Source organism: Rhipicephalus sanguineus, chromosome 9 (genome assembly GCF_013339695.2).
Source record: "Rhipicephalus sanguineus isolate Rsan-2018 chromosome 9, BIME_Rsan_1.4, whole genome shotgun sequence".
In the NCBI taxonomy this organism is placed as follows: Eukaryota; Metazoa; Arthropoda; class Arachnida; order Ixodida; family Ixodidae; genus Rhipicephalus; species Rhipicephalus sanguineus.
In genome coordinates this window covers 89480014-89503573 of record NC_051184.2, presented here as the reverse complement: position 1 = coordinate 89503573, position 23560 = coordinate 89480014, and the positions used below count along the sequence as shown (strand labels likewise).

At 46.7% G+C, this 23560-nt stretch overlaps 1 protein-coding gene across 2 annotated transcripts in view; it reads right to left on the bottom strand.

Annotated features, from left to right (window-relative positions):
• LOC119405994 (multiple PDZ domain protein) overlaps positions 1–23560 on the bottom strand; it is a 352266-nt gene that overhangs the window by 187701 nt on the left and 141005 nt on the right. For both annotated transcript variants that reach the window (XM_037672815.2, XM_049419279.1), the window contains 7 exons: positions 21957–22080; positions 20754–20943; positions 18347–18463; positions 12774–12961; positions 6966–7336; positions 4755–4859; positions 1614–1673 (listed from right to left, as the gene is read on the bottom strand). In XM_037672815.2, the coding sequence (XP_037528743.1) occupies positions 1614–1673; positions 4755–4859; positions 6966–7336; positions 12774–12961; positions 18347–18463; positions 20754–20943; positions 21957–22080 (1155 nt within the window). The remainder of the gene's footprint in view (positions 1–1613; positions 1674–4754; positions 4860–6965; positions 7337–12773; positions 12962–18346; positions 18464–20753; positions 20944–21956; positions 22081–23560) is intronic.

Below are 23560 nucleotides of genomic sequence, written 5' to 3'. Positions count from 1 at the left end.
TTGCAATTGATCATTGAATCATTTTTATAGGATACTAAGAGCGGCTCTCATCATGGCAACCTATCCCTTCCTCCTAAATAACGGGCAGTTATGGCCAAGACATTGGTGGAATAGGAATTCCTTAGCAGTTTATTCAAGATGCGAACTGGGCAGATATGAATTCATCTCCCTGTTTCACTCGTCAAGCTAATTTGTAAACCTCGCCTGCGATGCGCTTCATCATTCACCCGGTCGCGGACACGGTTTTCTGCGAGGCTTTTATTTTTTCAGATGATTCATGAGCGCTTACGGCGATACCAAGCACGGCCCCAAGCGCGCCTAAATTGCATCACCAGTGCTTTATTTCACCTCTAAGTGCTCGGCCGCATAGTCCGGGAAGTCGGCACGCGATGTGCTGGGTGGCGGCATTCGGTGACGATGCGCAATATGCCTAGGTGCGGCGACGAAAAATAGGCGCGCAACGTGTTTGGCCTCGCATTGCGGGACACCGACGCGCGCCCGCTACGCGACGAGCTTGGCCGTGGGGTCCGCTGCCGATGCGTAAAATGGCCATCCGCTGTACCGAGAAGCCGGCGGGGGAAGCGCTTCGTTCCTTGTGAAGAAGCACACTGCCGCGAGTCCGCTAACGCGTTGCTCTTGCCCGCAAAGTTCGAGGTTCGTCTCGCGTGCCGACGCGGTGAGCGGAGTTAGGCCTAGTGACGACTCCGAGCAGTAGACGCGCCGGCCGCGGTGCCCGACGTTTCAAAGTACGTAATGCGTGGTCGCGAGTACAAAGAGTCGTCCTGCGATCATCTTCGTCACGACGTCCGAAGTGCACATAAGCAGAACCTCCAACCACGGATCCGACGAGTCAACGCTAGAGAGTCGGTCCGAGACGCGCGTTTGCGATGTTCGCTACGAGTGCGGCGTGCCATCGTAATCCCACCGAGCTTCCGCTAGTAGCTCCAAACTAAAACGTAGTTCTTGTTCAAACTTATCGTCGAGCCGTGAACACAGAGCGATTGCGAACACGCAACGAAGTAGCATGACTTTCGACAGCCGCGAGCTCGAGACGCATGAGCTGCAGACGACGATCTCCCGAAGCGAGCATCGGACCAATGGCGAGGCGCGCTGGGGCAACATGGCGGACGCGGCCAATCGGAGGGCTCGAAACGACCTTCGAACATTTGCTTTTTATGCGTTTGTTTTTGAAGGGAGGAGCCAGCTGCGGCGGGGAATTTGAAGACGGAGAAATGCGCTTTCCGATGAGCCCAAGATATCGGCGCCCGGTGGCGTCGTTGCGGAGCTATGATTTTTTGAAAATCAGTGTTTTTTTGCGATTTCCCCAATAATTTTCGCCACCTCGGCAGGCACAACAATTTTTTATAGCACTTCTACGCAGTTTTCGGTGAAGATATTTTGGAATCGGATATAAAAAGGGCTACAGAAACTGAAAATGTGATTTTCAAAAAATCGATTTTTTTGCCATTTTTCGCAATACGAAAGCCGCGTCCCCCCTTAAGATGAGAAACACATGATAAAATTTGGTGACAAACACATGTCTTAAAATCCTCAGCTACATCATTTAGCATGTGATATTTCCCCCATCGAGATGCACAGAACTAGGACCTCACCTGTGGTGAGAGTAACCGTGGCGAAGCCTCCTGGCTTGCATCGTCAATGCTGTCCTTGGGCTGCATGTAATAATTCGAGCATTGGCAAGGTGATCGTAGCAATACCGGCAATGCACGTAATTATAGAGCACTTGCGCTCTTGTATGTATATTGAAAACCAATTATGTATAGCCATGTGACAACCCCACTCATCACTGTCATGTACTGCCATACTACACACGGAAAAACTACCGTATATTGCCGATTATAAGTCGACCCCCCAACTTGCAACCCCTTCTAGGGAAAAAAAAGTTGACTCCGAACACAGCCTCATGCTGCGGCCATAGCTCACCAATACGTTTTTCAGAAGAGGGAGTGATGCAAAGAAACATTTATTTGCCCGTGAAACATGGCTTACGACTCGTTGTCGCTTGAGGGAAGGAAGCAGTCACGGTCACTGCCATCGTGTGAGCCACTGCTGCTGCTCGCTGTCGGAACGGGTGCCGGTGGTACTGAGATGCTGCACGTAGAAAACGCCGCGCAGACCATGTCGGATGGCAGTCCATACCAGGCGTCGTTGACCCATTGCGCCACTTCACTCAAAGAAGCGCACGTCAGCTTCCCTGTCGGTGTCGAAAGGCTCAGGCCGTTCCGTTTCATAAAGTTCGTGACCCATTTCTTGGATCCTTTGAACTCGGTTTGCGGGATGCACATATCAGTCGCGACAGCACGTGCTTTTGCTTCAATATCATCGTAGCGAACACTCAAGCTCTTGCTTCTTTGGCCGGGAACCCAATCTCGAACCGCCTCCTCAACGGCAGGGTATCGTCCAGACTTCGGTCCGCGAAAGGAACGGCGTGTAGCTGCGCATGCGAAGATCTTGGTCCTTTGTTTTCTCCATTCCTTCACGCACTTTTTTGACACATCGAACTTGCGCCCTGCTTCAACGTTGTTTTCCGACTCTGCGTAGAGGATCGCTTGCCGCTTGAAAGCAGTGCTGTACTGTTGCCGGCGTAGCAATGGCACCTTGGCGTCCGTATGACAGCGTCACAAATCGCGCACACCATTTCTCGTAAGCGAAGAGAAATGCAGAAATGGCGAACAGGCGTGAGTGCAAAAAGACGCGAAGACGCTTGTGGGTGCATATGACTGGTCATGTGGTTTAGTTCCCTGCGAAGTGTTGTTGCCAGCCCACACGGCGCTGCCAGCTTTTCTGTGGAATGCCGATGGTTTGTCAACGAATCGTTTCTATTGTATGAAAACAAAACTGCAGGGCGCATCGCAAGATAAATTCCTCTTTTCTGCATAGTAAAAGCTCGTTAATTCGACTCTCGTTAATTCGGAAAATCAGTTAATTCGGACACGTCATCTGGTCCCTGTAAATATATGCATCACTCTATGAGACGGGGCGCTCGTTATTTCGGACAGATTTGACCGCAAATCGGATAATTCGGCGACTTTCGGGCCGCTGGCGAGGCTCGAAAACGAAAAAAGAACCATTTGGAACAAAAGTGAAGCTCAAACACAGCATCGCCATGGACATCAATTATCGGCTTGGCTTGACTTGAGACTGGTTGAACGCCTTTTCTTCGCGCGTGATAGCGTGTGGGGCGTGTGGGTTTGGCGCGGTGTCATTTTTGTTGCTTTGTTCCCGTTGGTGTGCTGCATCGTTGAACGCCGTTTTATCGAGGAACCATTCAGTATGGCTCCTTTAGCTTGATCGTTGCTGGTGCTTTTGTGCTGACTTCTCGTGTGAACGCACTCTCCGCCGATGGCAACGCCGGCGAAGCGGCCCAAGTACGAGGCCAAGGACTTCACCACCAAAGTAGAAATTTTGCGTGCCCTGAAAAATGGGCTCTCCCGGCAAGAAGTAGTAGCTCCTGTGCCATGACGCCGGCAAACAATACGACGTGAGTCTCCTGAGCGCAGTTAGCATTCTTCGCGTATGTGTGGCAGAGCACGCCTGCGCACGCCATTGCCAACTGTTTCAGGCACAGTGGCTTTGTTGTACCCGACTCCAGCGATGCCGCAGTGGCCGAAGTGTCGCCGAACGACGGTGCCCATGACGGGCAGGATTTCGGAAGTGTTATGCCTGATGCAGTGACACTCAACGATTATATTGGCATTGATGGCGTTGCCACTGCCGGCTCTCTGACTGATGAGCAAATCGTCAAGGAAGTGATGCATGGCGACGAATCCGAGAACGAAGAGCCTGAAGAGCAGCAGCCACACTATGAGCCACACAGGCCCCCTCGTACTGTGAAGGAAGCCGCAGAGGCCGTCGTCGTCCTTAAAGAATTTTGTTTTGGCACTGCAGACAGCACGTGAGCTGCTGAGCACCTTGAAGGGCTCAGAAAAGTTGTGTCCGCGCGAATTTCTGCTCGAAAACAGAGACGCATCCGCGATTACCATGCAAAGTAAAGGTATGCTGAAAAAACTCTTGCATTTATTGTGTTTATTTCGACCATTCGATAATTCGGACATTCAATTAATTCGGACATTTTTTCCGGTCCCTAGAAATCCGAATTAACGAGCTTTTACTGTAGCATCATTCGCCCTCTATCAAAGGTTTGAAATGCTGCTTTTGAGACCGTGTTTCCCAAGCAGTTCGCATTAATGCCGCACGGTGATTTTTAAACGCGCTCCGTAGTTTCGCCACTTTCGCTTCATGTGGTTTCGCTATAGTTTCGCGATCGTCGTGGTAGATCACAAAAATGTCCGGCTCCGGAAGCGGCGCGCGCGCGTTGGGAGATAGCAGTTGCCGCGACTCCGCTGCCTCTGCGGCTGATGTTATCGATGCATCGAATAGCAGGGAATCCGAGGACGACAACCTCTCGTCGGACCCCACAGATAAGTCGACTTTACGATTCCGCGTATAGGTCGACTCCGATTATAGGTCGACCCCCGAACTTTGGAAGGTCATTTTATGAAAAAAACGTCGACTTATAATCGGCAATATACGGTATGCCCTTTCAACAATTGTAAACATTACCATGCCCTGGTCTAGTCCAGTACAGATATCCACAATACTACATTGCGTTGCTACCTCTACTTTGAATGAAACTGAAAATCAACCACGCTATCGCTACATGAAATCCTTTATGGAGCTTACTAACAGATTTGTAGGAAAAGGAAATGCCAAAATATTACTCCAACTCTCACCGTAGGTAGAAGAGATTGTAGCCTGAACTTGACGTGGGTCCCGGTATTCCGGATGACCTCCACGGCTCGGTCGTGTGTCGCTTCTCGAAGGTCAATGCCATCCACCTGTGTCAAAAGCGTACAACTCATGAAGCGCCCCAAATAAGCCATGCGTGCTGTGCTGGCTTAGTGGCTACAGCATTTTACTGTTGAGTGGACGAATGCAGCTTCGATCCCCGGCTGCAGTGATGACATGCCACTGAAGCGTTCGTCACGCACTTAGATTAAAGAACTTGTTAAAAAATGTTAGGTAAACAATGTTATTTAAAACAACCTTTTATAGCCTCAGCATTGCTTTGGGACATTATACGTGAAAAAAAAAAAAAAAGTTCAGTTGCTGTGTTTGCAAGCACTGATGCTTGTTTCCTCCGTAAAGCCTCTTAGAGTACGGAACTCTTCAAATACCTTTTCAAACAGCAATACCTGTAAGTTTATCGAGCATGTGAGACTTTTTTCAGTAGCTCACTTGTTCACTGCGAATAGATTTTTTTTCAGAGTGCAGGCTTTTCAATTGTCAACCACAGCCTGCACATTACAACAGCAGAGCAATGCAAACATGCTCCAGTACTTCATTTAGATTAATCTGAAGTGCACCATATTGCTGAAGTGACTCTGGAGCCCCAGCATATCTACCCTTATCATCACATTTTCAAATGCCTACATTACACAAAATTCACGCCGCACATTAAGACACGTGAAATGAATGTTAACGAAGGTTTAGTACTAACTATTCTGTCCAATTTGAGACACCGAGTTCAGAGCCATGCTTAAAGGGACCGACAACTGCCCAGAACATGAAATGAGATGACTGCACTGGTGAAGAGATTGTCCGTCGCATTGACTCAAACCAACCCTGTTTATCTCGCGAGAGGTGGATTTATATTTTTATTTCTTCATTGAAAGTCGCGAAAAATGACCTTTGGCGCCTCTGGCGGCAAAATCATAAATGGTCCGATGAAGCCGGTCACGTGACCATTGATTGGTGTACGCGTTAGATGACTTTCTGTTAGTACTGAAATATTGTTCATTTCTTTATATTAAAAGATATTACTCCATAAAAATGCACATATAGGCCTGCGTTAGTTGTATGCAACAAAGTGGCGCTGCCTTCGCTTGGCGTAGGCAGCCTTGACACAGGCGCAGGCAACCTTGGGCGCAGGCGCACACAACGCTGTACAAATACCGAGAAGGTGTATAAAGCCACATCATGTCATTGTAACAGCTTGCTATTTTCAAAAATGGTTGGAAAGCTCAAAATAAAGGTGGTTAAGCATAGTTACAGTAACTCCTGCGAAAGCAGAACAACGACAGCTTTCACAAGGGCCAGCGGCATCGCTATTAATTCTCAGCGTTGCTGGAACAAGCCTTCATGCGTGTTTGGAGCCTTTCAGATCGAAAAATACTGCTTTTAAAATAACTACGTGCTTTTAGTGTAAAGCACTGCAGCTACAAAGGCTACGAAAGGTAAGCTTCATATCGCGCCGTGAAAAACTGGGTCGAGAAAAATCAGTTGTCGGTCCCTTTAAAGGGGCCCTGCAACCCTTTTTCAACATGGTCAGAAAACACTGCCGATCGATAGTCGAGGCTCCTGAGATTGTGCGTGCCAAACATTATAGCGCAGCACATGGCCCAGAATTTACAATTCTTAAACTCAGCTAGAAATCATTCCCTCTTCTCTCAACAAACGATGGCATAAACACAAATGACCACACCCAAAGTCCACAGGCATTGGCTGATTTGAGTATCATGAGCTGTGCTGCATAGCATAGCTACCGTGGCCGCTGTGGGATGCCGCCATGCGCCTGTGCCCGTGCTCGTGATCACACTGAAAGTAATCTGCACGTTCAAAGAAAAAAAAAAGAAAAAAAAAGGAAGAGAAAGTGATCAAGGTCACAATGCGCGCTGACGAAGAGGCGCATCATCTTGCCCCTTGTCATCCCCCTCCCTGCGTAGCTTTTAGGTCACTCGTTAGTTTGAATGGAGAGAGAAAGCGCTTGAAGCGTGCGACGAATCCCTGTAACTCCGCTCGTACTTGACGGATTCTAAAAACTTTTGCGGCCGTCGATTCGTGAGGCAATAAGCTCTTTTACTGAAGTCATTTGACAATCACTTGGAAAAGTGTTGCAGGGCCCCTTTAAAAACAGATGTTGGCAAAACTTGTGCGCCACTGACCTCAAGGATACGATCACCCCGACCAAAGGCTCCCAGCCGGCCTGCCGGGCTGTCCGGCAGCACGTTCTTGACGAAGATGCCCGAGACGCCACTGCGGCTGTCGACGGGGCCGCCCTCCTGCGAGTGCCGGAAGAGGTCGACGTGACCGCCCACAATGCTGATGCCCAGGTTTCGCTGCTGAGGCAGCTCGCGCACCAGCTCGACCTCGCGCTCGGGACCCCACTGCTGGTGCAGGGAAGAGGAAAGATGCTGCAGAGGGTGGACGGGTGGCGACAGCAGTGGCGAGGGCGTCCGCGCCGGCCACGAGGGCTGCGGCGAGGCGCTCGGGCTGGGCGTCGAAGTCGGGCTTCGGCTGGACGGGACCAGCAGCTCTGCACAAACAGCGGAAGCGTGGTAAGCTGGGCCAGTTGGCAATGGTTCATTGCGGGACAGCACAAGAAAGAGGCAAAGCACCTGAAACCCAGCGATATGGTACATACTTAATGAAAACCAGTGAGAATTAAGTCCTTCTTCTCCATCTTCTCAGGACATTTACCCGTGCTTATCCTGTGATATTATCATTGTCAGGTGGCGCTTCCTTCTGAAAACCATAATTCAGCGAAACATCTGCATGCCTTCCCACCCTTTGACACGAATATCCTCCCTCCCCCCTTTTGCTTTCTTTTTTCATAGACTAATCCTCTTTCATTTTGACCCACACAATTCGACATGCCGGCCCCTCCGTCTCCCCCACCCCTATTTTCACAGTTTCCCTTTCCACCTCCTTTGTTTGGGTTGGAGGAGAGCGTACGAAGCATATACACACAAGCGTTAAGGAAAGCAGTTGCAGCCTTGAAGAAGACAAGTCCACTCATCGAACGTCGACTCCAGCGACACCCGGTGTTCTCGAATTTTTCATCTCTTCAGAGATCAGAAAGAGACACAAACAAGCACTGTCTAACAACTGAAGCTTTATTTCCAAGAACAAGCCAACGCAAGGGAAGAGGTCAAGAAAACATACAGAGACTGTGGAAGAGATGCAGGGGAGAGGGAGGGAAAGAAGGCAAGGGGCACCGAAATATGCAAAAACGCGTGGCACAACCGCCATACAAGTCCACCATAACGTACTGCTAAATTCCAAGCAAGCGCCCCCTCCCCTTTTCGAGATATTGGAAATATGCACCAATGACCAAGCAAGCGCCCCCCCCCTCCCCCCACCATTTTTTTTTAAAACCTGCTCTCCGCTACAGAATCCTGCAGCAGCAGTTAATCAGGAACCCAAGTTCAGAGAGTCTTTACATACGAGGACGATTTCTTAGTACTTTCACAGTGTAGTGCCTTGGGGTTGCATTCTGAGTCAAAGAACGTCTTTCCCCCTTCTCGTAACACGTTTAATTTCCCACGAGGATTCTCTCATGTTCAGAAAAAACAGCAAGTGCATGCGCATTCAGTAACGCATTTAAATAGAAGCACGGGTATGCATTCTTTATTCTTAGCGGCTCTTCCGCCGCCATCTTGAATTTTTCTTCCCCACTGAGCAAGGGCCCACCCTCCTAATCTTGTCCGATCATCTTACACCGTAGGGGGGTGCTTGCTCGCGATTTTACGGTAGTCCTTTTTCGAGCCAAGTCACAACTGCGACTGCTTGTGGATATGCGCAGCCTCAACATAAACAATTTGTTGGTACAGTAGAATTGCAATATAACCCAATAACTCTGAATTACCATTGAAAGATAACTCATGCTGCACGGCTGGCCCTGGCAAGATCCTATGCATTTGAATAGGAAAGAACTCCTGTGAATTCAAACTCCAAAAAATGCCTTTTAGCAAAATTTTTGTACCAATAAACAACCTTTAGGGAAAAAAACGTCGCACCACATTGTCTCTGGAACCATCGTATTGAAATGATAAAATAGCTCATTAATGACACTGCAATAGCAGCAATGTGGCCATGATGATTCTGCAGAAAAGACGAAGGAAAAACGCAGCCAAGCCCTGTTTCTTGCTTTCAACGTGACTGTTCAGCCTATAGGGCGTTATTTGCCTGTCATCGGCTGGACCATGTCGATACCTCTCCTGAATGCCACTGTTGCAACAGTTTAGTCACTTTTGCAGTTGACGGATATGGGAGCAGTTTGCTCATACATAACCCAGGAAATTGTACTCTCATAGTGAAAAGGGATGCAATAAGTGAGCACTACAGCTAGCACTCTACAAAGCTGTCGTTAGTTAATTAAACAAGCGTACAATACAAAAATTGTAATTAGCAAGCTAGAGTAAGAAAAGTTTATTACCAGTTACTAAACCTCAAAGCATTAGTTGCTATATTTCGATGGAAGGAGGATCAATCGAGGGGTCCGTTTTTGCTAAACACAATTACCTGAAGCCAACTAAAAAAAAAGGCTAAAGAAAGAGCAGTGAGTGTTATTTGTAGTTTTGAATGAAAACTACTAATCAAGAGATAAGGTGAAATAAAAGTGGCCGAAAAAACAACTTGCCACTAGTGGGGACCAAACCCACAACCTTTGCATTTAACAACGAAATCATAAATGTAATTCGTTCTGTCCTTGAATAATTACTAACCCTTTGCGACACGCATTACGATCACCTGTCTATAAATGCATGAAATTGACATAATTTGATTGCCAAGGTTCCGGAGACCAAATGTGGAAGTGTTAGAATAAATTACTGTGTATTTTATAACGATCAACTTTAAACACAAAAAATAATTGTCTGATTATTGTACAGGCAGTCACCCTATATTTCGTCATAAACTAGAGCTGTGCGAATAGCAAAATTTTGGGTGCGAAGTGAATTTGAATATTGAAGTGTGAGTGCGAATCGAATCGAATATTTTTCGAATATTTTTCGAATATTTCTCGAATATTTCTAGAATATTTTTCTAATACTTCGAAGCGAAATTGCAGAAAAAAAAAACGTTAGAGAGGATTCCTAACCATATTCTTATGAGATAGCAACATGAAAGTGTTTCTTTTCGCTAGGTGTGGGGTGGTGTTTCATAGTTGTCTTATCAAGAATGAGGCAATGTAGAGGTCGAATTGTATTTATGTACATGATTTGGTGCAACCAAAGTGTTGCCGACAACACTTTACACGTGATAGGCAGAGATGCCATTTCCTCAGCCTCTCCTCTTTCAACTGCTGTGGAAGGCCGACTGATGTGGCAGACAAGGGTGTGCTCCCTTCAAGTCCGGAGTTCCAAATCTGCCTCGTAGACGTCGATATACAGTCGCCGACCGATAAATCGGACACCGATAATTCGGACATGCTCGGTAATTCGGACAGTCGCGCGGCACCGCCGATGATCCCATAGAAGTAATGTGTAAAGACGACCGATATTTCGGACAGCTGCGATATCTACATTCGATAATCCGGACCCTGTCCGAGACCATCGCGCACGCCGAATCGCCAGCCATTATCTCCACCGGCACCCGTACCATACAAAGTATGGCCTCAGAGATCAAAACGAAAGCTAATTGGTGATCTGTGAGGCTCTATTTCGATCGCTACTTTATGCCCCAGATTTGCGATTGGAAATGGTGATCTTGGAGGCACTGGTCAATTGTGGGAAATCGTATCGACATCGCGAACATCCTACATTCCGTTTCCTGTGCTATCGCCGCCATTTTGTCGAATGCGTCTGCGGTAAAGCTACGGTCTAGGGACCGTAGTAAAGCGTTCTGTGCACGCGTTCATTTTTATCTTGAGACTTGCTTTATTTTACGCTCTGCTGTCTCAAAAGATCTGAGTTAAATGGTGCCAACGGTGCCCTCACAGCCAGCGCCGAAGGCCGCGCCGACGACAACGAAAGGCGACAGATACATTCAACTGCCGATTTTTCGGACGCCCGATTTTCCGAACATGCTCGTAAATTCGGACGCTTTCGCGGCACCATCACCAGCCCCATAGACGTCAATGGTCAAGAACGTCGGAAATTTCGGACGCTAAAACTCTTCGGCGTCCGATTTCTCGGACTTTCTGCCCAAATTGCAGGTTCGAAAGGCAATAATTGAAGCCCCCACCTCTGCCGCGTCTATCATCGTACGTTCGAACCAGCGCTTTCGCGAGTCGACCTGTTGTTTGCGACAGTAGCAGAGTCCGAAAGTCAGCTTTGTCGCGATGCCGAAGTGTTATGGGGTGAAGCGGACCGGAAATTCAAAGGGGCCGCTATCACGGCGTAGTGCGGCGATGTCTTTACGGATAAGCAGTGGAAATGCACGGAGGTGTGATGGCGGCAGGTGGCAAACGCAAACGTACGGCTCAATCGCTGACAAGCCTTACGTTAAGCATCTTCAGTCAACTGCTCGATAGTGTATGTGGCTTGGTGCAGTTGCATGCGTAGTGCAGGCGAGAACCCAAACGCGCCGCGCCGCCATTCATGCTGCCTCTTTGTGCGACCGCTAAGTGCGCCGCACAGATGCGTTGCCTTCACGAACGAAACCAGCTCGTCATCGTACAGCGATCACATCACACAGGCGGAGATACAGGCGGACTTGGTTGCACGTAAGCGGAAGTGCGGGCAGCAACGCATTGACAGCTTTTTTTCGGCCACTGGGACCTTGAAGTGTCAATAAAAGTATTTTTTTCGGCGCATTCGTTTTTTCGGACATTCGATAATTCGGACTTATTTACGTTCCCCGTGGAGTCCGAATTATCGGTCGTCGACTGTATAAGAACATCTGAAATTTTGGATGCTAAAAAGCTTCGGCGTCCGATTCTTCAGACTTCCTGCCCAAATGTCAGGTCCAAAACAGCGTTATTTGAGCCCCCAACTCTGCCACATCTTTCCTCTCCATATTGGAACCAGCGTTTTCTTGGGTTAATACATTAGCGACCATAGCGGAGCTTGAAAGGCAGCTTTGCCGCAATACGGGAGTGTGATGAGGTGAAGCATATTGAAAATCTAGGGACCACTTTTAATCGGACGTTGTCTCTTGGCAATGTTCGACCGTAACAGAACTTGAAAGGCAGCTTTGCCGTAATACCTGGGTGTGATGGGGTGAACTATATTAAAAATCTAGGGACCACTTCCAATCGGACGTTGACTGTCTCTTGACCAAGTTCGACCGTAACAGAGCTTGAAAGGCAGCTTTGCCGCAATACCGAGGTGTGATGAGGTGAAGCATATTGAAAATCTAGGGACCACTTTCAATCTGACGTTGACTGTGTCTTGACAAAGTTCGATCGTAACGGAGCTTGAAAGGCAGCTTTGCCGCAATACGAGAGTGTAATGAGGTGAAGCATATTAAGAATCTGAAGGGGTTACTTTCAGTCTGACGTTGACTGTATTTGTTTTGGGGAAGTTCGAATAGTTTGAATAGTAAAATTTTAGTGCAAATCGAATCGAATAGCAAACACTATTCGAAAAATATTCGAAATTTCGAATATTCGCACACCCCTATCATAAACCGAATGCAACAACCGACTTAAATTCAATGCTATAGTTATCTGCTCGCAGCGGGCATTCCTAAAAATATGTACCAAAAAATTTTTTGAAATTCCTGTCGAAACACCTTACATTAACATCTCGTTAAACAAAGTACTCCTTTCACCAAAGCAATTGTGCATAGAAAAATATCTCAACCAGAAGTCATACAAACGAACTTTACGCAACAAGGAATGCTTAATTTACCGTTAGCTCAGCGTTCGCAGTCTCTTCCTTGCCAACAGTGCACAGAATTGGCAAGAAGTAAGTCACATCTCTAAATGAGGACGCCATGTCACAAAGGGCCAAACTAGTAAACTGCATCTGCATGTGTGCGTGCCAGACGTGCAACCAGCGATGAGTATGCAAACTCGGAGCCCCCACCTTTTGACGATGACATGGAATCCCTGAGCGAAGGCACGTATGACGAGGCAATGTTGTGCACTGCGGCCACCATCGTCTCCATGTCAGGGGCCGTCGAGTGACGCCGCGGAAGCGATAGGCCCAGCGGACCAGTCGATGGCACGAGTAGGGATGTCCGACGAGGTCGTCCCGGCGCTGACGTACTACCCCTGCACGCCCACGCACACCACCCCAAGAAAGAAAAAGACAAGATGAGAACAAAGCACGGATCCTTCTTCACGTTCAACGATGGATTAGCCTACCGTCGGGAAAGCATCTAACAGGATTAAGAAGAGAGGCGCCCTCCATGGCTTCCCGCACGCCAGCTTAACAAAAACACAAAGAAAGAACTCTACAACACCTGTTCCCGGACCTAAGCAAGTACGCAGGAGTGACAAAGGTACGATACACAAATCGGCAGCGTCCTTGCAGTGAAGACTGCTTAAAGCAGGGATGAGGTCTCTTAAAAATAACAATAAAAAAAAGACACGCAAAAAGAATAAAGACATACCCAGCTGCCCTGTGCTCAGAAACACTAGCGTGCTGCAAATCTTGTTCTTGGTGGCTGCAGACTTAGCAAAAGCAACATTTACGTCTGCCAACAGTTTTTGTTATATTATTTTACTAGGTTATGGCAAGTTGAGCGTTCAGCTCGGCTGGTCGTTTTGCATGTGTGCTGGAAGGCTAATCACTTTAATTGAAGGAATGATGTTGGTCTAAAAAAAGTGTGCTGAGAAATCCGTTGAAACTGTTTTCAAATCAATTTCTTCCTCAAAGAAACTCTAATGAGATGCTATGATATTGTTGCTGTCAAAACGCAATCGTAAATAAGCTAAAAACTAGAGCTGTGCAAATAGCAAAATTTTGGGTGCGAAGCGAATTCGAATATTGAAGTGTTAGTGCAAATCGAACTGAATATTTTTAGGATATTTCTCGAATATTTCGAAGGGAAATTGCAGAAAAAAAAGTTGGAGGGGATTCCTAAGCACATTCCTATGAGATAGCAACATGAAAGTGTTTCTTTTCGCTAGGTTGATGAAGCGCTGGCAGGGTGGTGTTTCATAATTGTCTTATCAAGAATGAGGCAATGTAGAGGCCGAATTGTATTTATGTACATGATTTGGTGCAACCAAAGTGTTCCTGACAACACTTTACACGTGATAGGCAAAGATGCCATTTCCTCAGCCTCTCCTCCTCTTTCAACTTCTGTGGAAGCCCAACTGATGTGGCGAGCAAGGGTGTGCTCCCTTCAAGTCCGGAGTTCCAAATCTGCCTCGTAGACGTCGATATATAACAACATCTGAAATTTTGGATGCTAAAAAGCTTCGGCTTCCGATTTTTCGGACTTCCTGCCCAAATTTCAGGTCCAAAACAGCATTAATTGAGCCCCCAACTCTGCCACATCTTTCATCTCCATGTTGGAACCAGCGTTTTCTTGAGTTAACACATTTGTGACCGTAGCGGAGCTTCAAAGGCAGCTTTGCCGCTATACGGGGGTGTGATGAGGTGAACCATATTGAAAATCTAGGGACCACTTTCAATCTGACGTTGACTGTCTTGGCCAAGTTGGACCGTAACGGAACCTGAAAGGCAGCTTTGCCGCAATACTAGAGTGTAATGAGGTGAAGCATATAGAAAATCTGAAGGGGTCACTTTCAATCTGACGTTGACTGTCTCTTGGCTAAGTTCGACCATAACGAAGCTTGAAAGGCAGCTTTGCCGCAATACGAGAGTGTAATGAGGTGAAGCACATTAAAAATCTGAAAGGGTTACTTTCAATTGGACATAGACTGTATTTGTTTTTGGGAAGTTTGAATAGTTCGAATAGTATAATTCCAGTGCGAATTGGATCGAATAGCAAAGACTATTCGAAAAATATTGGAAACTTCGAATATTCGCACACCCCTACTAGAAACTCTAGCATTTTATGACAATCGTGAAAGCTGACACATATGCAGTACACGGTAGTTAGGTAGATGGAAATATTTCCTTGAATGTGTACTTGCCGCCTACAGCAGATTTTAAACAATTAGCAGATTAACAACAGTTATAGAAGGAGTTGCTTACAAATTATAAATAGAAAATTCTTCATTGGTCACAAGCATTCCCTCTATCTTCACCACTGAAGGCACGAATCAATTTACACCGTATAACAAACTTTTTCAATTCTTAATGAGCTCATCATGTTTCTACACAAAATTATCCAATCTAACCACCCTTTTACAATATCTACTGGAGTTAGGGGTGTCATCGCTGAATGAATAGAACTCTCCAGGTAATAAAACACAATCTATAAAATTGTTAATATATTACTTGTTCAAACCTAAATTTTTCAGTCTGTTGATAAGTTCGGCACCATGATGCCACCTGACATAAGCATAGTTAGCTCAGGTCACACAGTGGTTCTGCTAGCCCGCTGCTGACCCTAGGTCCAATTTCTAAATTTAAATTCCGAGGTTTTACAAGCCAGAACCACAGCATGCAACTGCCCATCCATGACAGCCTTCTGCAAAATCCATAACAGACTGCACATTACGCGATAATAGTAATACAGTGGAACTTCGATTATACGTCCCCCGGTCCTGCGACGACCCGCGTTTTACGACGAATTGGCTTGGTCCCGGCAAAACCCCCATAGAAATAATGTATTAAAAACCTCAATTGTACGACGCAATTTTACGCCGGCCCCGCCTCGTACGACGCTTCGCTGGACTGTTCGAGAAAAAAAAAAGACCTACGATGACGCGGGCTGGCACGCAAACACACTGCGGCCGGGCGAAAAAAGTCGGGAAACCGAGGAACCGAGTTCGTATCCCACCACAGGGCCTCTTCAATTTTTCGACACGCGGTCGGCCATAGCTAGCCAGAGCCAACGTTGGCCGGAGCCAGCCGGAGCGCATTCGTTTTGTCGCATTGCACTGCGCACTTCCGTTGTCGCCTTTTTTTTTCTCTCTCTCTTCTTTTGGGTGATTTTGTAGTGACCATTGTGAGCAGATAACATGGCAGATAATTTCGAGCTCGCTTTCTAGTATGCGATAACTTTCACTAGATTTCGTGTCGTTATACCGGACGTGTTGAACGGTGATTGTTGAGCCAATGTTTGCGACAGCCGCGGGAACCGGAACTCGCCGCTGTCTAGCTACCAGAGGGCTGGGGCGTTTTAGCCGCTCGCGATTGGTCGAAGCTTGCAAATCGAATAGGCCTACTGCCGTGCTGCCATTCAGCCATTCCTTCACGTGTTTGCCTCATCGGTTGGTTGTGCTGCGCCGCAGCTGCTGTGTCCACGTGCAAAATTTTCTGTGTTCGGACATTGGTGTGCGAGGAAGCTTTCGAATTCTTGGTTGCGAGTGCTGCGTCTCGCAATGTCGCGGAACCGAAAACCGCTGACACTTGGAGAAAAGCTTCGCATAATCGAGGAGGCAGAGAAGCGGAACGGAGCAATAAAGGCCAGCATTGCCCGCGACCTGAACATTCCCGAGTCGTCGCTGAAAACGATCCTCGCGAAGAAGGACAGCATCCTACTAAATGCGGCAAAGTTCGGCCTGAACAGGAAGGCCGCGAAAGATGGCAAATATGCTGCCATGGAGAAGGCCCTCGTTGAGTGGTTGCGTCAGGCCCGCAGTTCAGGAATCGCCGTGGATGGCGCAATTTTGAAGGAGAAGGCTGAGACAGTTGCATTGCGCTGCGGCATTGACGACTTTAAAGCCTCCAATGGCTGGTTGGATCGCTTTAAAAAACGCAGTGGAGTTGTGTACAGCCGCTGCTGTGGAGAGAGCGCGTCAGTCAGCTCCGACACTGTAGAAAAGTGGACTGCATTGCTGCTGGAATTGATACGGGAATACAAGCCGTCCGACGTGTTCAACGCGGACGAAACTGGATTATTTTATAATATGCAGCCAGAACAGACATTGGCATTCAAAGGAGAGAGCTGTCACGGGGGGTAAGCGAAGCAAAGAGCGTCTTACCGTATTGCTTTGCGCTAATGAAGACGGCTCTGAAAAGCTTCCTGCCCTCGTGATCGGCAAGTTTGAGAAGCCGCGATGCTTCAAGATTTTGAAAAGGCTGCCGTGCCAGTACACGTTCAACCGGAAAGCCTAGATGACGGCTGCTATGTTTTCTACATATCTGCAGCAGCTGGACTCCAAAATGGGGGCTAAGAACAGAAAGATTCTTCTTCTGCTTGACAATGTGCCATGCCATCCATCAGATATGTCGCATTTGGGAAATGTGAAAGTTGTATTTCTGCCCCCCAATTGCACTAGCCAGCTGCAGCCACTTGACGCTGGCGTCATCAAGTGCATGAAACAGAAATATCGGAAGTTTCTGGTGCAGCGTCGGCTGGCGGGCATGGAACGCAAGCAGTTGGATAAGAAGCTTTCTGTGCTTGATGCAATGCACTACATTGCTAGTGCATGGGACGCAGTCACGCCAGAAACTATCGCCAACTCCTTCAGGCACTGCGGCTTTAATAGAAGTGGTGCTTGTTCTACCGTGTTTTAAGCTGCATTGCCTGTTGACGATGAACCAGAGTTCGGCAGCCTGGAGCTGCCTGGATCTTTTGCGGACTATGTTGGTGCCGACGACGACGTTGCAGTGTGCAGTGAAGTGTCGCTGGATGACATTATCGTAACTGTGCGTCCCGACACTGCGGGAACTTCCGACGAGGAAGAGATGGACGACGCTGCAGAGGCTAGCGTGTCCGTTCCGACTTATGCGGACGTGTTGTGCTACGTCGACCACATTCGGCGGTTTGCTTGCGCACGCGATGAGATCGGCGACTTGCTGCCAGATGTTGCAGCTATCGAAAGAAAGCTGATGCGTCGTGGCTGGGCAAACTCTCAGAAGAAAATCACAGATTTTTTTAAAAGGTGAGAAATAAAGGTTCGTTCACACCTCCGATAAAATGCGTGGTTGTCATTTTTTCAATTAATTTAATCTACGTTCCTCGGAGCAGCGTAGGTTTGTGCCGCGGACTTTCTTAGGCATTATGTGCCCGCTGTTGTGGGGCAAAAATGACCGTCACTGCCTATATTCTCGGTTTTTCGATTATACGACGCCCGGATTATACGACGATTTTGCGCGGTCCCCTGAAAGTCGTATAATCGAAGTTCCACTGTAATAATATTATCCGGAGTTTTATGGGCCAAAATCCCGACATGATTGTGAGGCACATCATAGTGGAAGGCTCCAGAAATATCAACAATTTGGCATTTATTTAACGTGTGCTGACATCGCACAGTACATGGGCCTCTACTATTTTGCCTCCATCAATATGCAACTACCGTGGCTGGGATTGCACATTATGCCCAGCACACATGGACAAACATAAAAACAGTGCTTTGTTTTCCCTGCGCTTTGGCTCTCATCCCATCTTTGCATTCATCTGTCTTCAAATGTTGACCACAAGGGTCTTCAATGTTCGAGTATGCACACCTAGCTTCCCCCGAACCACTGCTGTTCTAAGATTTCTACAGGCGTTGTTTGGCTGACTCATCCATCTCTTTGTTCGGGCTATTAGCGACGACGCATGAATGACAGGCATGGACGGCACTCACGCTTTGACGACCTCCTCCTTGAATCCGTTGACCTTGCGCATTTTGACCTTCTCCACTGATGGACTCGGTGGAGGCGGTTCCGCAGGCTCTCCTTCCACCTCCCTGAGATAGTTGATGCTACGGAGAGGTTTCCGTAAACACAGAGCTTCTCACATGCTTTACAAATCGAATCGAATCGAATCGAATCGAATATTTTTTGAATATTTCTCGAATATTGCTAGAACATTTTTCGAATACTTCGAAGCGCAATTGCATAAAAAAAAGGTTAGAGAGGATTCCTAAGCACATTCCTATGAGATAGCAACATGAAAGTGTTTCTTTTTGCTAGGTTGATGAAGCACTAGCAGGGTGGTGTTTCGTTGTTGTCTTATCAAGAATGAGGCAACGTAGAAGCCGAATTCTATTTATGTACATGATTTGGTGCAACCAAAGTGTTGCCCACAACACCTTATATGTGGTAGGCGAAGACGCCATTTCCTCAGCCTCTCCTCCTCTTTCAACTTCTGTGGAAGCCCGACTGATGTGGCGGACAAGCGTGTGCTCCCTTCAAGTCCAGAGTTCCAAATCTGCCTCGTAGACGTCGATATATAAAAGCATCTGATATTTTGGATGCTAAAAAACTTCGGCGTCCGATTTTTCGGACTTCCTGCCCAAATTTCAGGCCCAAAACAGCATTAATTGAGCCCCCACCTCTGCCACATCTTTCACCTCCATGTTGGAACCAGCGTTCTCTTGAGTTAATACATTTGCGACCGTAACGGAGCTTGAAAGGCTGCTTTGCCGCAATACGAGAGTGTAATGAGGTGAAGCATATCGAAAATCTGAAGGGGTCACTTTCAATCGGACGTTGACTGTCTTGGCAAAGTTCGACCGTAACGGAGCTTGAAAGGCAGCTTTTCCGCAATACCGGGGTGTGATGAGGTGAAGCATATTGAACATCTAGGGACCACTTCTAAGCGGACGTTGACTGTCTTGGCAAAGTTCGACCGTAACGGAGCTTGAAAGGCAGCTTTGCCGCAATACGAGAGTGTAATGAGGTGAAGCATATTAAGAATCTGAAGGGGTTACTTTCAGTCTGACGTTGACTGTATTTGTTTTTGGGAAGTTCGAATAGTTCGAATAGTAAAATTCCAGTGCGAATCGAATCGAATAGCAAACACTATTCGAAAAATATTCGAAATTTCGAATATTCGCACACCCCTAATAAATACACTTTGAAATCCGTGACGTCACGCGGGGAGATTGCGGCGCTAAACTTAAGAACGAAACTTTCAACTTGAGTTTCTCCTTTACTAATAACCTATGATGACGAAAATAACGACATTACAGTTCTCAGAGCACAATTTATTGATCTAAACCGATCTATTGTTTCTCTTTAGTGTCCCTTTAAACACCTTGACAATGCCACAAGATATCACCGTGCGCATGCCATTTGAATCTTTTGTCCGCGCCCACTCTTCACCGGACAACGGTTCTTATGTCATCGGATGGTCACTACGCATGCGTATATGGCAAAGCACAGTACGCGTGATGTGGCAACTGTGACGAATTACCCTTCATTTTGTTTTGTTTCACTTTCAGGGCGTTCATATTAAAATATGCGTTATGGCGACAAGCAAACTGTTTACATGAAGCCTACCATGTTTACCCACATACTACTCACACTCGTTAATGTTGGCTAGCATTAGCTAGTGTTGACCAAAGCTGGTTACATTGCCAAATGTTGGCTATCAAGGCGTTCGAATATAATTAATATCTAATCATAGTGCTTATGCACTTCTCTTGCATTTACCACTAAATTGCCACTGAATTTCTTCTCTCGCTTTCTGATACTAGTCTTCATGACACAACTAACAATTAACTGTGTTCTCTCGCATTGTTAACTAGTTCTTCAAAGAGTTCTTCAATCATTACACGATGCAAAACTCCCCATAGGATCCATGTAACAAAACCCAAACATGCCATTGGCCAAAATCGCGGAGGTCTTGCGAATGTGGCACCACCTGCAAGTGGAAAAACAAGCTAATAAATGTTATTCTTTTGCACTGCGCTACACAAGCCCACAAGAGATGCGGCATTGATGAAGCGAGTGGTGTGCGTACGTCTGTGGCTTACATTTTCCAGATGATAATGCAACCACAAAACTCTTCAACCTTTCTTGAAAGTATTTCTCCGAATTCTTGCCGTGGCAGCTTGTGAAATGACAACAAAGACTACAGTGATTGTGGCAATATGGTATGTTCTTGTCATCGCTCCCAGGTGGTGTGTCAGTTTGCTATCCTCCACAAATTTGTCCATGGGCATTTCCAGATTTTGGAAAGGATTTTTTCAACAGATATGATTGCAAAACTCTGGTTCTTCATACGGTAATACATGAATCTACTACAGAGAACATTAGGCAACTCACAAGACCACGCTGAGATCCTGTACCAGAGCGAGGATGGCAGCAACCTCGCCCTGCGTCTTTTCCGAGAGCATCTGGTCATTGATGGAGAGCACGATGTCCCCGACGCGTAGCTCCCCATGCCTGGCCGCAGCAGAGCCGGGCTCCACGTCCGAGATGGTCCAGATGCCGTGCTGCCAGCGCAGCTTCAGACCTGCTCGCCCCCGATCACAATGAAAACACCCATGATACGAGGACAAGAGCCCAACTGAAAGGCAACTTTCAACATTTGTTGGTACCTTTGAGCATTCGTTAACTTTCAACATTCAACATTTGCAACTTTCACCATTTGTTGGCAACTTTCAACATTAACCGAGTTTCAACTTTCATAACACTCAAGCAGTGTGCATATTTTTGCATGTTCTTCGCCTCATGTTAAATGCACTATGCCCCAACATTTAATGACACACCAACAAGCCCAATGTGCAACCATAGCAGAGTCCAACTCCTTACATCATTCCAAAGAGCACAGTCATCATTCATGGCATCAGTCAGTCATCAATCAGAGGGCACATAACGCACTCAAAGAAGGAAGGCAGGGTACAAGTATCCGTTGAATGAATGCACACACCAGGAATAAAGAAAGATGCAGTGCCATGCTATATCTCAGACAGAAACACACCCCACTGCCAGGTTTCGGGAAAGACTTCGCACACATTTTCGAGAAAGAAAGATTTTATGTGCCAAACCACATGACTGAGGCAAGCAGTAGTGAAGGACTTCCGATCAATTTCAACCACCCGAGTTCTTTAACGTGCACCTAAGTGCTCGGGTGTTTTTCCATTTTGCTCCTGCTGAAATGCAGCCAATGTGGTCGGCAATCGAAGTCGCACCTTAGTGCTTAGCAGTGCGACAACAAAGCCGCCAAACACCCACGGCAGGAAGTGCAGAAACTGGGTACTAAGCAGTTTTGCCTAAAGGCCTGCCTTTGCTGTTCTACGACTTACTGCATGGCAGCTTGCAGCTGCCATACAGCACCTTACTGTATGGCAGCTTGCAGCTGCCATACGGTAAGGTGCTGCCTCAAGTATAGCTGATGGATAAATTCCCTCAACGGACCCACTCCATGGCACAAACATGAAGTGGAGAAATGAGCGTGGCGTCCTCCAACCTTTCGATATACAAAATATATATTTTGAGACTCCACAAAACCCAGTGCAATCTCACCTAAAGATCCACCTGTGTTGTGTAGAACAACGGTCCCTGAAGACGCCTTCCAGAGCTCATCTGGAGGCTGGATGGCACTGATTTCATCCGAGTCCACTGATATAGAATTCTCGGGTGGCTCGGGCTGCAAAAAGAAAAGTACCGTGAATAAGAAGTCAATGACACACAGCTGCCATTAGCCTCGAACCAACGTGATGTTTCTTTCAAACTTCAAGACATTTTTCGCATAATTTAAACACAGAGATGAATTAATTGACATATGTTCATTGTTCTTCTTGCATGAGTGAGATGCAAATGGCAATATTCATGAGAACTATTAATGAGAATATTGCGTCTAACAAAGAAAAACGAGCCCTTAAAAGCCATCTTTCCTTCATGCAAATGGCAAGTGTTAAAATAATTAGGAAGGAAGACTTTGTGTCATTAATGCCCTCATAATGTTCTTCTCACGCCGATTAGTGTGCACCGTACATAGTGCAGGAACAATGAACAGAATCGTCCAAAGTAATCTACAGTAAAAGGAACTCTGAAAGAAAACTGCAAGTATTTAGGATTGAATGACATGTCTTTTGTTTTATACAACCTCTGTGGCAAAATAAGTGATTGCTGTTACACCTGAAAGAATGATCTATTTATTAAAAAAAAGTTATTTTCCAGGCTTCTGCGTGAAATGTTGTCCTTGATTAGTGTTGGATAACTAGACACGTTCTCTTCCAGAACTGACCATGATGTGCAGTGCTCATGCTCACGAATCAACACGCAACAATTTAAGGCTAAGTAACGCACATACTTTGGTTTCCAGTGTCTACAGTTTTGTGTCACATTAGCATAGTTTTGATTAGTACACTTACATCAGAGCCAATACTACCTTAGGTGGCTACATTCATAGCGACGTGAAGTGGTTATCTCTAGCAATTGCACACAGCAGTCGTTACTCTAAATGTTTCGATGCAACGCTTCACTCTGTGAGCACTGTACATCAAATGCTTTATCCCCTGTACACACATTAGATCTGCACGTGTAAGGTAGGTAGCTTCCAGCCAACTTCTCAATCTTTACATGACAACACATACAAGCTTCACAGCTGCCTTTTGTTGTTTTTAACAAACATAACAATGAAGTTGTAAGAAATCGTGACAGCTCAAGTAGAAGCATACAAGCAAGTCACATTTTCCATTTCTCGAGATCCCTCTGCTAGGTATTTGCGGTGCAGTAAGCGTGTTCTCATTCCTAGTGCTAAGAGAAAAACATGCAAGAAATACCAAAGTTGCTTTTCAGTGCTTTACAAAAACAACCAGGCTTGTGCGGAACATGCAGCACAGTCACAGTGTAAGCTGGAGGATCAGCCTTTCTAGAGCCCACTGTAAACCCTTCAAGGGCGACTACTGCAAGTACAGTTACTAAGTACCCACTAAGCCATAATCGTCATGGTTTCGCAAAGTAGAGAAGTACTCACTACGGCACAATTTATCGTTCTGCGATATAGCAAGGCACCCACTACGCGCCTGTAAGGGAACATGCACACCTTCGTAGCTGCCCATTCTGCTGATGCTGTGGCTGGTGATGATGTAGAATAATGGCTGAGCCCTTTGTAATAGGCAGGA